The sequence below is a fragment of the Amia ocellicauda genome, chromosome 7 (assembly GCF_036373705.1).
Source record: "Amia ocellicauda isolate fAmiCal2 chromosome 7, fAmiCal2.hap1, whole genome shotgun sequence".
Taxonomy (NCBI): Eukaryota; Metazoa; Chordata; class Actinopteri; order Amiiformes; family Amiidae; genus Amia; species Amia ocellicauda.
Genome location: NC_089856.1, coordinates 48881500 through 48900082, shown reverse-complemented (window position 1 = coordinate 48900082; position 18583 = coordinate 48881500). Strand labels below are relative to the sequence as shown.

Here is an 18583-nt window from a genome sequence, read left to right as displayed (position 1 = left end):
TCATGTGTGTGTGTGTGTGTGTGAGGTATATATATACACCGATCAGCCATAACATTATGACCACCTGCCTAATATTGTGTAGGTCCCCCTTTTGCTGCCAAAACAACCCTGACCCGTTGATTGGATTGAGATCTGGGGAATTTGGAGGCCAAGTCAACACCTTGAACTCGTGATTCATCAGACCAGGCCACCTTCTTCCATTGCTCCGTGGTCCAGTTCTGATGCTCACGTGCCCATTGTAGGCGCTTTCGGCAGTGGACAGGGGTCAGCATGGGCACCCTGACTGGTCTGCGGCTACGCAGCCACATACGCAACAAACTGCGATGCACTGTGTGTTCTGACACCTTTCTATCAGAACCAGCATTAACTTTTTCAGCAATTTGAGCTACAGTAGCTCGTCTGTTGGATCGGACCACACGGGCCAGCCTTCGCTCCCCACGTGCATCAATGAGCCTTGGCCGCCCATGACCCTGTCGCCGGTTCACCGCTTTTCCTTCCTTGGACACTTTTGATAGGTACTGACCACTGCAGACCGGGAACACCCCACAAGAGCTGCAGTTCTGGAGATGCTCTGACCCAGTCGTCTAGCATCACAATTTGGTCCTTGTCAAAGTCGCTCAGATCCTTACGCTGCCCATTTTTCCTGCTTCTAACACATCAGCTTTGAGGACAAAATGTTCACTTGCTGCCTAATATATCCCACCCACTGACAGGTGCCATGATAACGAGATTATCAGTGTCATTCACTTCACCTGTCAGGTCATAATGTTATGGCTGATCGGTGTATATGTGTGTGTGTTCAGTTTCCCCGGCGCACTGTTGTCATGTCATTAAAGCACATTGAACTGAATGGTTGAGTTGGAAGGGGGCGGGGCGTGACGTGACGTGCGCGCCCCCGTCCGCAATCACGACGTCTCCTAGCAGCAGCAGGGCGGGCGCGCGCTTGGCTCCTGTGCACGCGCAGAGAGAGACGGGCTCGAGGCGCCGCTCGCGTCGGCGCGGATACACAGAAATACACAAAAATACACACAAATACACACAAATACACACAAATATACACAAATATACACACATCAGTACCGATACCAGTCCATATTGCATCAGCACACACAGCAGTGCGGAAACGCCGGGCTCGGGGATGTAGCGGCGGGGGATGCGGCTGCGGGACGGACGGACGCCGGAGCCGGGCTGGCATTGACACCGACCCGCTCTCTGAGGATCAGCCCCGCAGGGGACAGCGATGGCCCGCCGGGGCGCACGGTGGAGCTGGGGGGCGCCCAGGAAGTAAACACACCGACGGACGGCGGCATGCGGCTCCCAGGTACCGGGGCGAAGGGGCTCAGACCCGGTGTGAGAGTGGGAGAGCGGCCGGGCTGCGTGTGCGCATTGAGCACATTTTACACCGTGTCATACGTGTGCGTGGAGACATGTATGAGCTGTGTGTGCGTGTGTACAGATACATACATCCCTGCGTGCGACGGCGGCCGGGCGGGCATCGTGACGTGTCTCATGCATGTCCTGTGTGCGCAGCGGGGCTGGTGTGTGTAGTGTGTGTGGGGTGTGTGTGGGGGTGTTAACATTATCATTCAAACACAATCAGACCGATAATAAAGCATATGAATCCCTCTGGCAGTTGCATCTGTGTACATCGGCGGGCTTTGTCCGTTGCATAGCCAGTGTGTTAGTAAATGGGTCGGAAATGAGCACTGCGGTGGTGTTAGTATATTATTATTATTATTATCATCATCATCATCATCATCATCATTACACATGTGTGTCGTGGGGGGCCGGCGCAGCACAGGACCGCCGGCCCCCGAGCAGACAGAGCTGCGGCGCGGCTGAGGGCAGCTGGGAGACGGGCAGAGACTGCGCAGCGCCGAGCTGTATTGTTCTCGCTGTCCAAATAGTTTCAGCGCTTGCGTGATTAGAGATTTATCTCCACAAATATGACAGATTACTGTGAATCATACAAGTGTGTGTGCACTGTTAGTGTGTGAGAGTGTTCGTACTGCATGTGTGTACCGTGTGCACTGTTAGTATGTGTATACTGTATGTATGTACTATTAGTATGAGTGTGTGTGTGCACTGTTAATGTTTGAGTGCATGTGTGTACTGTGTGTGTACTACTGTTAGAGTGTGAATGTGTGTGTATACTGTGAGTGTGTAGTTTCAGTCCCTACATGTGGGATGAATCTGCTGTATGTATATATGTGTCGTATGAGTGTTTGCCCTTAATTAATCAGTAGCAAGACTGATTACATATGGAATTAGAATTCAACAGATTTTCTGGATCTAAATTGCTGGGGGAAAGAGGCAGGGCGAGCCTTTTGTATCATGTGTTTGTACCAAAGAGACAGACAGACAGGTTGCTTAACCAAACATGTTTTTTTAAAGGTGAATTCAGTTGTTTCACCTGGAAGTACTCCACACTGTTTTTTGTTGTAATCGGGTATCTATATCATTGGCAGTTTGACAGATCCACCTTGTTTTGTAGATGGCATTTTTTAAACAGTAAATAGTCTCCGGTTAATCTCTGTCTAGCCTCTCTCGCTACCTGCCCATTCTCCCTGTGTGGATATCTGTATGTGCTTGTGGTTAGAGAAATGTATTCGTTTATATATATATATATAAATATGTGTATTATTTGGCATATGTCCAAGCCCCAGTCATATGACACTAGGCACGGCATACTTTAAAGCCTTTGTAAAGCCACATAACTCAACATGTTACACAATATTAATGTTTAGTGATAAGAGGCCTTCTTGGTGAAATGTCACAGCAGTATTTAACATTTATGCAACTGATTACAGGCACGGTGTGTACTGGCACTGTGGTGCTGAGAACTGGACAGATAAAAGTAATTGATGGAAAGTATTACTCATTTTGATTCTTCTACATTTCATGTAAAGCAGTAGTGTCTGTCTTGGCAGAGGTACGGGGGACAGTGTGTCTGTATTGTGTGTGTTAGAGCTCACAGGCTGAAAGTGCAGGGATATTGCATGTCTATGTCTCTGGATTCTAGATCTTGTGCGTTAGTGGCATAGTTGCTTTTGAAAATGACGTGATAATCCATGTGCTCTGTTTGTGCGGATTGTTTACAATGCCGTGTTACTGAACGGGTCAGATCCAGATTCTCAAATACCCGTGAGCTGTGCACGGCGGGTCTGTGTTGGCTGCTGCCTGCCTCTCAACGGGCCTGCAAACACACCTCGACACACACACACACACACATATATACACACACACACACACACACACCCCTAAACACTCGCATACACATACACATACACACATGATATCGAGGCCCCCAAGATCGTTCTTACAAAGCAACGTCAAATTTACAAAGCTTTATTCGTAGGTGATGTATATAAAAGTAAAAATAAATAAGTATTCCAACCCAAGTGCATTGCTGCAGACCTCTGACTGGCCAGCGCACCAGCCGATGTGGGCTGCTCTGATTACTCATCCATTCAATTTTTCAGCTGTGGAAACCCAGTGAAATATTGAGGGGTTCGGTGTCCCTGTGCCAAGCGGGGTCTCCTCACACAGGCAACATGCCTCCACAGTGAGGTGTGCTTGTGCAATGAACCCAGGCTAGTGCGGCGTTACCGAGTGTGCATTCAACACCTGTCCAGTCTCTGACAACGGGCCCCCACAGCGCAGTGCGCCTCCTTATGCCGCACAGGGCTCCTGCTGTAAAGGCATATTGATGGAGATTCATTTCAGGGGCTGTATTTCTACCACACAAGCTTGGAGGACACATGATGCGCACGTATTCTTCTGCACAACTGAAAAAAGCTAAACTTTAAACTGCATTCATTGTTAAAAAAAAGTCTTGCAGGAGAACTAAGAGCTCTTTCAACACAATCTACAGTCCAGTCCAGTCTGTGACTCTGCAGCAGTCCATTCCAGTCGTAGAGTCTGTAGTTAACCCCGTAATCACTGAAATGCTCTGTTTAGTTACTGCTGAGTGATTTGGTAGTATTCGTCTGTCTCTAAATAGAGGCCCAGGCTCTGTAACGTGTGCTGTCCTCTCCTCCTCCTCTCCTGGCCCGGCGGACCCGCGCAGAGATTCACCCACAGGGGCTGGGCGAGACGCAGCCTCCTCCTCCTCTCCTCCTCTTCTTCTGCAGCTTGTGCCCAATATGTCATTTTTTGGGAGTGTGGAGAATAATTTCAACATGGAGCCTGAGTTTCATACTGATCCCCTCTGCGTGACTCTGTACCACACAGTGAAAATTCAGGGGAGTGGGGATAGGATTGTGTGTGTGTACAGAGGCCCACTGTAGAGCTTGGAGAACAACACTTTCTTCAAACTAGGTCAAGCATGCCAAGAGTACAGTGTCTGGAAACAAGAATCTGAGACGAGACAGTCAGGGGAGAGCTGGAGGACACGGGCTGCGCTCAGCTCAGCCTCCTAAACACACACTTACCCTCACTCACCATACAGCTAACCAACAACACAGACACAATGCAATTTAATGTAATAAAATCTAACACTCGAACCCCAACCTGGTCTGATCTGACGCGCTGCTGTGACTACTCACTTTCATTTTAATGCAGAATCTATAGAAGTAAACACAAGAAAGTGAAAACCACCTGAATGCGACCTCAAGATCAAGCCTGCCTTCACCTGCACCCCTCACTTAACCTTCCCTCATATGGGATTGAAAACAAAGACAGGGCAGGCAGGCAGGCAAGGCCCAAGCCCTAGACTGATGCAATGCCAACCCCTCCTGACCTGGCTGCTCCAGTTTATTGACACGTTTGGCATTTGACAGCTGTCTCCACATCAGTGCGTCTTAAAGTGGCTTCAGTACTGTCAATGCTGTCATCCGATATCCCAGGCACAGTCACAGTGCAAAGACATCATTCAGAAGAGCAAAAACCGATAGAAACACAATACAGAACATTACTGTACAATACAGTACTATATAATACATGACAGTAAAATGCAATACAATACAAGATAATACAGTACAATAAAATACAATACAGTACAATGCAATAGGATACAATACATAGATCACAACACCACAACATATAACTGGTGCAGCAAACCAGACACACTTATCACCTAGAGAGAGGAGAGGAGAACAGGGGCAGGGGTGGAGGAGAGGAGAGAGGAACTCTTTCTCAGGTCCTCGGGTGTTAGTTACTGGTGCTTGAGCCTGTGTCTACCTGATGTGAAGCATATATTTCTCACTTGAGTGCCTCATAATCAGAATAACCTGGCACTGGATACATGCACGCGGCCTCTCTGCCCAGCCGCCGCCGTCCCTCCGAGTCTCAGGCCTGGAACTAGCAGCTCCAGGGGAAGGTCCCAGTGGAGTTGGAGGTTGAGTAGCGTCTTGCGGAGGTGCCGGGTCGATCGCCCTGCTGTGTCTCGCATGCTGCGGCTGCGCTTCTGTCCGTCCAGGCTTAAACCGGGGGAAATACAGGCCCTCGTCCTCTCGCATCTGCATTGCCTGGCAGAAGCCACTCTCTGCTGCTGATCGATATCACTAAAACTGACAGGGTTCCCGTGTGTCAAAACTGTGATAGGGTTCATGTGTGTTGCAGCAGGGCACAGTTAAGGTCTGGTCTAGGCCCTAGTCTCGCTGTGGCTCCTGTCTGTCTGACTGGGTCTCTCACCTGTCGCACCCCTTGACTGGAGGCCTCTCCCTATTGCGCTCTGTAGAGTCTTGTCTTGGATTGTTTGTCTGTTTCAGAATTTTGCCTTAAAAATAAATGTCCCTTTTTATTATGTTTTTTTAATGTAAAGTGGATTTGTTTTCCCTTTTTTGTGTGTGACCCTTTTTTCAACTCTTCTCCGCCTTGCCTCTCGGCAGGTGCTGGTGTGTTGTGTGTGTGTGTGTGTGTTACTGGCGTGAGGCCCTGTGTACGGACGAAGCTGTCCCCAAGTGTCTGCATTTATTGATGAGGAGGTCCAGGTGGATTGAAAAGCAGAAGTGCCCCCCCCCTGGCCCAGCAGGAACAGGTGTGAGGAGCTGTGTGGTGTCTCCGGTGTCTCGTTTCACTGCGGCTCTGACACAAAGACGACAAACTCGCACAGTATGAACGAACACGACAGCAGGGCAGTGAGAGCCAGAGCGTCAGGGAGGGTGTTTGCACAGCACTTGTATGGCTGTTTGTCTGTGCTCCCTTGTCTGCTTGTGTGTGTGCATCAGTGCCTGTATGTGTGCATGTCTGTGTCTGTCTGTGGGTGTGTGCAGGTGTGCCTCTGTAGGTATGTGTGCATGTCTGTGTCTGTCAGTGGGTGTGCGCAGGTGTCTCTGTGTTCGTGTGTGTCTGTGGATGTGGATGTAGATATTTTTCTCTGTTTTTTGGCCTGCTGTTTCCTGCTTCTCTCCCCTCTATGGAGTCTTTGTCCTATTCCCGACCCGAAGCCCTCAGTCTGAAGACGTTCTCTCCTCTCCTCTCTGCTCCGCTCAGGGTTTTTTAAATTGGTGTCGGTTGAATCTAGTCCAGTGGCGCCCCTCCCAACCCAACCCCCCCTCCACTTTCTGACACAAAGACTCGTTTGCAGCAGCGACAGCGGCTCCAGCTATGGCAGTGGCAAACAGCGGCTCCTGCATTGTTCTCACAGACTTTCTGATGGCCAAGCCCCCCCAGCACACCACTGAACGCATTCGCCAGGACCCCATTATTCCCAGCTAAGCGGGCATGCACTGATTAATCCCCTGCGCTAACACAGGTTCTATAGAGGCCGCAGAGACAGACAATGGGGCTGGCCGGGGGGCAGCGAAGAGCAGTCTGCGCTGGGGGAGTGTGGGGAGTAGGCCTCGCTGGAATTAATTGGGTGGCTGTGTCTGAATTCCTGCCTCCAAACTCGACATGGTGCTGGGCTGGTGCTAGGCTGGGCTGGGCTGGGCTTGTTTTGGGTTGTGGATGAAGGATGAAACGCACACAGCACAGTGGTTCCATCTTCAGGGATGAGCTGTAAGGAAGTGGTGACCCTGTACGGGGGCACTTCTTCATGTTTAATTCAGACCACAGAGCTTGGAGGAGATCCATTAAGTGAACCTGCATTCTCTGCGTCTCCTTATAAAGAAGACACAAAGTGCTGATGACCCTTTGTAATGTGAAACCTCAAGACTGTACTGCTCTGCGCTGTACTAAACTACTGTACACTACTTTACAGTAACAGTTTTCACATATACGCATGGTGTCCCTTCTGCCTGTCTGTCTGTCTGTATGGCTGCTCCTCCATTAGTCCAGGCTATATTTAAACTGCTGCTGCACGGGGCCTGCAAGCTCCTCTGAGTTTTCCAGTGCATTAACCTGGCTGCGTCTGGGCTCTGGGCTTTCACAACTGTTTACAAACACATCACGAGGTGGCTGTTCCCAGTTCCTCTCACTCTCCTCCTCTCTCTCTTTATCTGCTTCTCGTTCTTCTTCTTACCCTATAAGACCATGTTTAGCTTCTCTCTCTCTGTCTCTCTCTCTGTCTTCGATCGCTGTTTCTGGTCCTCCAAGTCTCAGCAGTTACTGGATATAACTGAACAGGAGAAGGAAATGGCAATGTAGGGAAAACCCTAAACCATGCCAACATCAAATCACACAAACTCCACACAGCACCAACACCAAAGCACAGCACATAGCACAGGACCACAGCCATGAACTCAGCACAGAGCATAGGGCCACAGCCTTGAACACAGCAATCTGAGAGGCAGCATGTCCTGTTTATTAGGCTAACTGTTAACACAAAGTCCAGTAATTCTTGTATATGTATGTATTGTTGGATTGCTAGCAGTTTCCGGTGTCCGCTCAGTCTGGGGATGTAGTGGATTGTCTCTGTGTGGATGCTTAGCTGTAGGGTTTTCTGAGCCTGTGATGTCTGGTGCCGGGGCTTGTGGTGTTGTCGGGGGTGGCCTGAGTGCTGATGAGACAGGTGCTTCTGGTGAGTTGTGCTCACAGTACGGGACTCGGGTGCGAGTGTCTGCGAGTGAAAGGCAATGTGAGGGATTGTTTTCGATTGACCTGGATAAAGGAGGGTGTAGGTCAATTCCACTGCTGCTGCTGCTGCTGTGGGACTCCTCTGGAAGAAACATCTGTTAGAATAAATCTGCTCGGCTGTTCGCCCTCTTTAGCAGTTTGGCTCTGTAGCACTCCCTCTCTCTCTCTCTCTCTTTCTCTGTGATGTGCCAGCTGCATAGTTTTGTCCTTATCAGTTTGTTGAGATTCTTCAGCTTCCTGTTACTGGTTGACCTTTTTGTTGTTTGGTCCCCGTGGTGTTTCTGATCGTTCCTTTAAAGGCATGTTTTTGTTGTTTTGTTTAGTTTAGCTTTGTTCTTTAAACTTGTTGAGCACGGTTTTTGTATTTGCTGTGTAGGATAGGTAGGTGGCTATATAGGCCGGTAGGTAGCTAGATTGAGGTTTTAAAATAATCTTTATCGATCAATTTATCATGGATATCTAATATCAACAGCACAGTAAATACAGCACCAGAGATCAAACATCGCCCACAATAAACAGTACAGACAGACAGACAGGAGCAGCCAGGCATATAGTTTCCTCTGTGCCACGTGTCTAAGAGGAGTGTGTGTCCCTGTGCTGAGACCAGGCAAGGGGTACCTCTTCAAGGAATGTAAGCAAACTTGAATGTCAAGATCTGTCTGCTTTCTCTCTGTCTTTCTCTCTGTCTTCTCTGTCACTTTCTTTGTCTGTGTCTTTCTCTCTAGCCCCTCTGACACTTGCTTACCCAGACTCTCTCCCAAGCCTCTTTCTCTCACCCCCCCTCTATCTACACTCTCTCGCTCACTTCCTGTTGTTCAGGTTTGAACCGTCAGGTCTCAGAGCTGTGGTGCAGGCTGGGTGACACTCACAGCAGCACACACTGGTGATCAGGGGTGGCCTGCACAGCTCTAAGCCTGGCACCTGATCACTGGGGCCCGTACTGACCACAGCCTGGCCAACCCACACTGTCTCTCAGTGACAAAGTGCTGATCCGAGTAAAGTGAAATGCATAATGTTTTGCTTTCATTTTGACTGAGAGTTAAAAGGTACTGTACTGTATACAAGTGCTTATTTTTATTATTATGAGGTGTTGTGTGTTTGTGTTTTTACACTGTGTGGTAAGCCTGGGCCCTCAGTGTTGAGTGGGAGAACCCCTTTAGCCATGAATAATAAAGGTGTCCCCACTGTGTTTTACACTGCTGCTCCCTGAGCCCCCAGTGAGGGAACTCACCCAACTGTGTTTTACACTGCTGGTCGCTACAGTGGCATCGGTAACAGAGGCCTTTTTTTTAAATAACAATAGTAATAATAATAATGATAGGCCTACCACGGCAGCTATTTGAAGTCTTACTGCTCTTTGGGTAAATTTGCATCTTCAGCAATCGAAACAGTCCGAAGGCTGTTCCTCTGCTGTGCTCATATTTGCATCCCTGCTCTGGTGCTTTCTGCCCTCGATACCAATGGCCTATTGATCAGAATCCCCCAGAGCAGATGAGCATGGAAGACATCCTGATTGTCTAGTTCAGTCCTCCACAGCCTCAATACCTGATTATAACTGTCAGAGTGAACTATGGCTGGATTGGACTGCCCCCAAGGACTTTCTCACTGATATCAATGACTACTCAGACATGTCCTTAGTTCTCCTCTTTATTATTAAAAGCTGACACAGATCCCAGGTATGTCAGTGGGCTGCTGCCCTGTCAGAGCCTCGGCACTGTGCATACCTGTGGGGCAGCTGGCGAGAGACAAAGGTAGCAATGTGGAGTAGTGGTGTAGTTGTAGCATCTGTGTGTGTGTATTCTGTTGACCTTTGTCTTTTTTTACTTTCTGTTTATCATAACATTTTTCTCTCTTCTTTGCTGTGCCTGCATCTGCTGCAGAGACACCTGTGTACCTGGAATTAGAATGAGGGAGGGAGGGAGTTGTCAGTCCACATGCCGAGTCAATAACCTGTGGGGAATGCTGCCTGCTTCCCACCCTGCTGGCAGAGAGGAAACCATTCAGCTTTAAAGCTTTATATCAGTACAAAATACATACAACACAAACATCAATGAAACTGTGCTGGTGTGACAGAGTGATTTTCCTCTCTCTCTCTCTCTCTCTCTCTCCCTTTCACACTCAGAACAGGTCCAACAGGCCTGCAGCTCGGTCTAAAGTGAGCTTCTGAGATACGGGAGCAGGTTTTCCCCTAGCAACAGGAAGTGACCCAAAAGTCAGCCTGGCGTAATATACTAATATATTTATATGTTGTGTGTGTGTGTGTGTGTGTATATATGTATGTATGTATGTATGTATGTATATATATATATATATGTATGTATGTATGTATGTATATATATATATATATATATATATATATATATATATATATATATATATATATATATATATATATATATATACATACATATAGTACTGTGCAAAAGTTTTAGGCAGGTGTGAAAAAATGTGGTAAAGTAAGAATGCTTTCAAAAATAGACATGTTAATAGATTATATTTATAAATTAAATGCAAATTGAGTGAACAGAAGAAAAATCTACATCAAATCAATATTTGGTGTGACCACCCTTTGCCTTCAAAACAGCATCAATTTTTCTAGGTAAACTTGAACACAGTTTGTGAAGGAACTCGGCAGGTAGGTTGGCCCAAACATCTTGGAGTACTAACCACAGTTCTTCTGTTGATTTAGGCAGCCTCAGTAGCTTCTCTCTCCATGTAATCCCAGACAGACTTGATGTTGAGATCAGGGCTCTATAGAGGCCATACCATCACTTCCAGGTCTCCTTGTTCTCCTTTACACTGAAGATAGTTCTTAATGACTGTCGCTGTATGTTTGGGGTCGTTGTCATGCTGCAGAATAAATTTGGGACCAATCAGATGCCTCCCTGATGGTATTGCATGATGGATAATTATCTGCCTGTAGCATTGAGGAGACCATTCATTCTGAACAAATCCCCAACTCCATTTGCAGCCCCAAACGTGCAAGGAACCTCCACCATGCTTCACTGTTGCCTGCAGACACTAAAACTCACAGTTTTCTGCCAATTCTGAGCTGATGGCACTGGGCTGATGGCTGGACATATTCAGATTGCGAAGGGAAGTAAGCATGATGTGTCTTTCATCTGCTGCAGTAAGTTTCCTTGGCCGACCACTGCATCTACGGTCCTCAACGTTGCCTGTTTCTTTGTGCTTCTTCAAAAGAGCTTGGACAGCACATCTGGAAACCCCTGTCTGCCTTGAAATGACTGCCTGGGAGAGACATTGCTAATGCAGTAGAACTACCTTGTGTTTTGTTGCTGTGCTCAGTCTTGCCATGGTGTATGACTTTTGACGGTAAACTGTCTGCAGCAGCCTCACCTTGTTAGCTGAGTTTGGCTGTTCCTCACCCAGTTTTATTCCTCCTACACAGCTGTTTCTGTTTCAGTTAATGATTGTGTTTCAACCTACATATTGAATTGATGATCATTAGCACCTGTTTGGTATAATTGTTTAGTCATACACCTGACTATATGCCTTCAAAATCTCTGACTTTGTGTAAGTGTACCTAGAAGAATTGATCCTGTTTTGAAGGCAAAGAGTGGTCACCACAAATATTGATTTAATGTAGATTTTCTTCTGTTCACTCACTTTGCATTTTGTTAATCGATAAATATAATCTATTAACGTCTATTTTTGAAAGCATTCTTACTTTACAGCATTTTTTAACACCTGCCTAAAACTTTTGCACAGTACTAATATATATATATATATATATATATATATATATATATATATATATATATATATATATATATATAATAGTACTGTGCAAAATATATATATATTTAGTCATTTTATTCTATTCCCATGTGGAGAGTGGAGACGGGACTCGGGAGGGGCGTTGGGTGCTCAAACAGGGCTGGGTGCCTGGAGGTGCAAGGTGTTTAGCTTCTGCTTCCATGGAGAGCAGGAATTCCTCATGGCCTACCGAGAGAAGAGTCACAGATAATTAGCGTCTAATTACTCCTTAATAGCATCGCATTGTACAGTAACATACAGCAATGCCATGTGGGGAACTGCACTGCTGCTGCAGAGTCACGGACTGGACTGGACTGCTGCAGAGTCATGGACTGTGGTGTAACTGATCTAATACATTTCCTCTTGTCTCTTCTTCTCATTGCAGGATTTACTTGAAGGACATTTCTCCTGAGGGGAAGAACAGCACTAACTGAGCCCCGCCTGCCCCTTCCCCATGTGTACATATACATGTATATAGTGTACTGATTATTCCCCTTATATCCCCTCGGTCACACCCCTCTGCCCCACCCGCCCTCTGCTCAGTACACTGTCCTTCCCTGGGGGTGTCCGAGAGAGAGGGAAGGAAGGAAGGAGGAGAGACGTGTCTTCTCTTCTATTTTCGCACCTGTCTGGGGGGTCAGAGGGAGGCAGGACGGAGAGAGAGACGGCGAGAGGAACGGAGGAGGAGGAGGAGGGGGAAGAGGTGGGACGGAGCTGACGCGGGGCGTCGTCCATATCCATGGCGACAGACCCTGGCGAGTCCACAGGAACAGAGGAGGCCTCAGAGAAGACTGATGGAGTGAGTGGGGCCGAGAGAGGAGGGAGGGTGGCGGAGAGAGAGAGGGAGAGAGAGACCAGCAGTGCTTCAGGCCTTCCCGGCACCACCTCGGACAAGCAAGGAATGGAGAGTGGAGGGGTGAGGAAGGCAGCCTCCTCCTCCTCCTCCTCCTCCTCCCCCCGCCCCACCTCCGCCAGCACCCCGCTCTGCCCCCCCGTCACCCCCAGCGCCGGCGGAGGAGGAGGCAGGCGGGAGAACAAGCGGTTCATCCGGAAGAGCGTGGAGATCTGCGAAGAGGACGAGGATGGGGAGCTGGTGGGGCGAGACGGGGGGAGTGGAAGCGAAGGGGCGAACGGCGATGCAGCACACAGCCCTGCCTCGGACAGTGTCTTCTCAATGTCCCCGCCCCGCCCAGACACCCACCTGCCCCCCAGCGGCAGTGCCTCCCCCCCGCCCTCCACTGCCGCCCCCGTCCCTACCTCTGCCACCGCCAGCCCAGCCCCCGCCTCCCTGAGCTCCAGCACGGCCAAGGAGGCTCTGCCGGCCCCCACCTCCACGCCCCCGCCCGCTCGGGGCCGCTCGGAGAGGGAGCAGGAGGAGGAGGCAGAGATGAAAGCCGTGGCCAGGTCCCCCGGGGACCGCTTCCTGAAGTTTGACATCGAGCTGGGCCGGGGCGCCTTCAAGACCGTCTACAAGGGCCTAGACACGGTGACCCTGGTGGAGGTGGCCTGGTGTGAGCTGCAGGTGAGGGCCGGGGCCTGGGGGGAAGGGAAGGGGGTTGATTGCTCTCTCAGTGTACCAAAACGTAGCAAATTGAGGACCAAAAAACATTGGCCAAAATGGTTTAATAGAAGTATGCAAAAAGATATCAAGAAAATGTTGTTTTGCGCATGGAATGGAGTTGAAACTAAATATAAAGAATATGTTGAGCTGCAAAGAGACTTTAAGAAACAGATTAGTAAAGCAAAAAGGGAAATAGAAAGAAACAGCTCTTGGAGCTAAAACTAATGCAAAGAGCTTTTTTCAATACTACAACAGCAAGAGGTCAATAAAGGAGGAAGTGAAACAGATAAAGGGCAAAAATGGAAGTATCTTGGAAAATGAAGATGTGGCAAATGTTCTAAATGAGTATTTATTTTTGACAAAAGAAAAGACAGCTAACATTCCACAGGTTAACAATCAGTCCAGTCAAACCCTAAGAGAGATCAGGATAAATGAGGAGGAGGTACTAAAGGGACTAGCAGAATTAAAAACAATCAGATCACCTGGGCTAGATGGGATATTTCCAACAGTACTTAAAGAAATGAGGGAAATTATTTATAGGCCACTAACTCAAATATTCCAAATGACACTTAGAACAGGGGATGAGCCAACTGACTGGAAGACAGCAAATGTCATACCAATCCACAAGAAAGAGGACAAAACTGAGCCAGGAAATTACAGACCAATCAGTCTCACCTGCATCACCTGTAAAATGTTGGAAAAAATGATTAGACAGAAAATAGAGGAGCATCTTAATGAAAACCATATTCTTGGAGATAGTCAACATGGGTTTAGACGAGGCAGATCATGTCTTACTAATTTATTTGAGTTTTTTGAACATGCAACTGCAGCTGTAGATCAGGTGAAAGCATATGATATGATATACTTACATTTTCAATATGCTTTTGATAAGGTTCCACACCAAAGACTGATCCTCAAACTGGAAGCTGTAGGCATTCAGGGTAATGTAAGTAGATGGATTATGAACTGGGTGATGTAGAGGAAACAGAGGGAGTCGATTAGAGGAGTCACTTCTAACTGGAGTGAGGTTGTTAGTGGAGTTCCACAGGGATCAGTACTAGGGCCTGTGCTTTTTCTTATCTATATTAATGATCTGGACTCTGGGATAGTTAGCAAACTTGTCAAATTTGCAGATGATACTAAAATAGGTGGCTCAGCAGATACAATCTCGGCAGCACAGGCTATTCAAAGGGACTTAGATAATATTTAGTTGAGGGCTGACACCTGGCAGATGAAATTCAATGTGGATGAGTGCAAGGTAATACATGCAGGTAACAAAAATGTCCACTATAATTACACTATGGGAGGAATAGTAACGCATGAGAGACCTACAGTGAGGGGAAAAAAGTATTTGATCCCCTGCTGATTTTGTATGTTTGCCCACTGTCAAAGAAATGATCAGTCTATAATTTTAATGGTAGGTGTGTTTTAACAGTGAGAGACAGAATAACAACAAAAAAATCCAGAAAAACGCATTTCAAAAAAGTTATACATTGATTTGCATGTTAATGAGGGAAATAAGTTTTTGATCCCCTATCAATCAGCAAGATTTCTGGCTCCCAGGTGTCTTTTATACAGGTAACGAGCTGAGATTAGGCGCACTCTCTTAAAGGGACTGCTCCTAATCTCAGCTCGTTACCTGTATAAAAGACACCTGTCCACAGAAGCAATCAATCAATCAGATTCCAAACTCTCCACCATGGCCAAGACCAAAGAGCTGTCCAAGGATGTCAGGGACAAGATTGTAGACCTACACAAGGCTGGAATGGGCTACAAGACCATCGCCAAGCAGCTTGGTGAGAAGGTGAGAAGGTGACAACAGTTGGTGCGATTATTTGCAAATGGAAGAAACACAAAATAACTGTCAGTCTCCCTCGGTCAGGGGCTCCATGCAAGATCTCACCTCGTGGAGTTTCAATGATCATGAGAATGGTGAGGAATCCGCCCAGAACTACACGGGAGGATCTTGTTAATGATCTCAAGACAACTGGGACCATAGTCACCAAGAAAACAATTGGTAACACACTACGCCGTGAAGGACTGAAATCCTGCAGCGCCCGCAAGGTCCCCCTGCTCAAGAAAGCACATATACAGGCCCGTCTGAAGTTTGCCAATGAACATCTGAATGATTCAGAGGAGAACTGGGTGAAAGTGTTGTGGTCAGATGAGACCAAAATTGAGCTCTTTGGCATCAACTCAACTCGCCGTGTTTGGAGGAGGAGGAATGACCCCAAGAACACCATCCCCACCATCAAACATGGAGGTGGAAACATTATGCTTTGTGGGTGTTTTTCTGCTAAGTGGACAGGACAACTGCACCGCATCAAAGGGACGATGGACGGGGCCATTAACCGTCAAATCTTGGGTGAGAACTTCCTTCCCTCAGCCAGGGCATTGAAAATGGGTCGTGGATGGGTATTCCAGCATGACAATGACCCAAAACACACAGCCAAGGCAACAAAGGAGTGGCTCAAGAAGAAGCACATTAAGGTCCTGGAGTGGCCTAGCCAGTCTCCAGACCTTAATCCCATAGAAAATCTGTGGAGGGAGCTGAAGGTTCGAGTTGCCAAACGTCAGCCTCGAAACCTTAATGACTTGGAGAGGATCTGCAAAGAGGAGTGGGACAAAATCCCTCCTGAGATGTGTGCAAACCTGGTGGCCAACTACAAGAAACGTCTTGCCAACAAGGGTTTTGCCACCAAGTACTAAATCGAAGGGGTCAAATACTTATTTCCCTCATTAACATGCAAATCAATTTATAACTTTTTTGAAATGCGTTTTTCTGGATTTTTTTGTTGTTATTCTGTCTCTCACTGTTAAAATACACCTACCATTAAAGTTATAGACTGACCATTTCTTTGTCAGTGGGCAAACGTACAAAATCAGCAGGGGATCAAATACTTTTTTCCCTCACTGTAGGAGTCTACATGGACTCCTCACTTTCTCCATCCAAACAATGTGGGAAGCAATAAAAAAGGCAAACAGGATGCTAGGGTTTATTGTCAAATGTGTAGAATTTAAAACATAGGCAGTAATGTCGGACACAGAGCAGTGCTGGACACAGAGCAGTGTGATGTTGCAGCACAGATTGGACGACTTGTGGGGGAGTCGTGGGGTCTGTTGTGAAAAACTTTGAAGCGCTGTGATAAAATGACAGTTATATAACTACATTCCACAGGAAGAATAAATAAATGACAAGCTACAATGCAGAGAGTGAGAAGAGTATTTAGGTTCAAGGAAAGAAGCTTTTAACAAAACATACTGTCTGCATGCAGGCAATATAACTGAACATTGGTGCACGAGTATTGCAGTGCCTGTGAGAAGGTGCCAACAGTGTTGCTGTGCAACAGTCACAGAGCACCGGAGACCAGAATAATACATTCCCACAACATTTCTATGACATCATATTTTGTGCCCAGGCCCAAAATACAACCAAAGCACAACCTTGCACAGCACCCGCCAGCTGGGATCCTTGAGTTAACTGCCCAACTGGATGTTCACAGACAAGCAGACAAGCAAGCATGCCATGAGCGAGGACACAGGGCAGACATGAGACAGAGCACAGTGTTAGACAAACAAAGTATTTAGCAGGATACTAAAGTAGAATGTGGAGAAGAGACCTCAGGGAGCTCAGAGTCTGGCATACAAACAAACAAACAAACAAACAAACCAACCATACGAGCAGCCTGGAGTGCAGGCGCGGGCTGGGGCGCCGCGGCCTCAGAGCTGAGCTTCCTGCCCCCTCGGACTCATTGGTATTCAAAGCGCACTCACAGCCACTGAGCGGGAGAGACGCACGGTGGGGGGTGGGAGTTAGAAAGCACCACCAAATAGAGAAAAAAAAAAAAAAAGCCTCGTCATCCTGGGAGAGCTTCTGCTTATTATGTTCATCTCGCTGGCTGCTGCAGCTCCAGTTATTCTTATTGTTGTTATTCTGTATTCATTTGTCTGAAACCTTGGTTCAAGGTGACTTAAGGGCCTTCATAAGAATCAAAACTTAACACTCAACACACAACACACACGATACAGACTGCGATGTGACTGATTTCCCCAATGGTGCCACCTGTGATTTCGGAGGCTGGCTATGAAAGCACTGGGCTCTGCACGGGACCTCCCGGCCTCTGAGCATTTCAGCTGCTTCTGAAGTGTTGTGACCAGTAAATCCCACTGCACTGTACTGCACCTTCAGGGTCCATCCTCCTGTAGATTACTACACCCTGTGGTAAATTGCACTGCCTTTTTGCCTTTGTATTCAAATAATCCAGCTTTGTAAATTTTGTCAGTGTGGATTTGTTTCTAGTTCATTTTGAGTGTTAATTACTGTTGTTTTTAGATTGTTTTATCTGGATCATATCCACACACACACACACACACACACACACGCCTACAGTCCCATACAAGAGCTCATTTGCAGTAAGTGGATCATTGTGGCTGAATGTTTTTTTATTTTGTCGTCAGTTTAATTAATCAGCCTATTTAGTTGAACAAAAAATAAATGTGGGAGGGAGGGAGAGAGAAAACAAACCATGCTCTCAGCAGATTTAAACAACCACTCAGCTGGGATAGTGCCTGTGTGTGTGTGTGTGTGTGTGTGTGTGTCTCTTTATTTGTGTGTGTATCTGTACCTCTCTCTTTCTCTTTCTGTGTATCGGTCTCTGTCTCTCTTTCTCTGTAATTGTGTGCGTCTGTATCTGGCTGTGTCTCTCTGCATCAGTGTCTCTGTATCTGTCTCTCTGTAGCTTTGTCTCTGTGTGTCTCTCTCTCTATCAGTATCTCTGTCTGTGTCTCTCTGTAAGTGTCTGTGTCTGTATCTCTCTCTCTCTCTCTCTCTCTCTCTCTCTCTCTCTGTATCTGTGACTCTCTGTGTGTGTCCCCCAACAATAAAACCAAAATAAACAAGCTGTGCTACTGTCAATGGGGAGTGTGAGTGGAGGGGTGAGCACAGGCTCTGCGGGGAAGTGTCCAGGAGGGGCACAGTAGCCGACGCCTCTGCCACGTTGCAGACTGGAGCAGGCCTGCCTGAGGGTAGAGAGCAGACTGTGGAAGACAATATCTGGCTGTGAGATGCCTTGGGGCACTGGACAGTGGGTATCTGCAGTATGAACGGGCCGACCGCTGTGACAGTGGGTCTGCTGTGGTATAATGAACAGGGCCTGAGACCCCAGTCTGCTGTGGTATAATAAACGGGGCCCATTGCTCTAGTGTGGTAAAGCACTGCGAAGGCATGTGACGGAAAATCTTTCAGCAGACTGCATCAACACAGCATGGGTGACAAGAAAGCCTACA

General features: G+C 47.4%; 1 protein-coding gene across 5 annotated transcripts in view; it reads left to right on the top strand.

Annotated features, from left to right (window-relative positions):
- The first annotated feature begins 953 nt into the window (after positions 1-953).
- Positions 954-18583, top strand: part of wnk3 (WNK lysine deficient protein kinase 3) — a 56521-nt gene continuing 38891 nt past the window's right edge. For 4 of the 5 annotated variants that reach the window (XM_066710131.1, XM_066710129.1, XM_066710130.1 and 1 more), the window contains exons 1-2: positions 954-1321; positions 12122-13258. In XM_066710131.1, coding sequence (XP_066566228.1) covers positions 12476-13258 — 783 coding nt within the window. In that variant the 5' untranslated portion in view covers positions 954-1321; positions 12122-12475. Of the gene's footprint in view, positions 1322-10081; positions 10172-12121; positions 13259-18583 lie in introns of all 5 variants that reach the window. The other variant, XM_066710128.1, reaches the window with a different exon arrangement.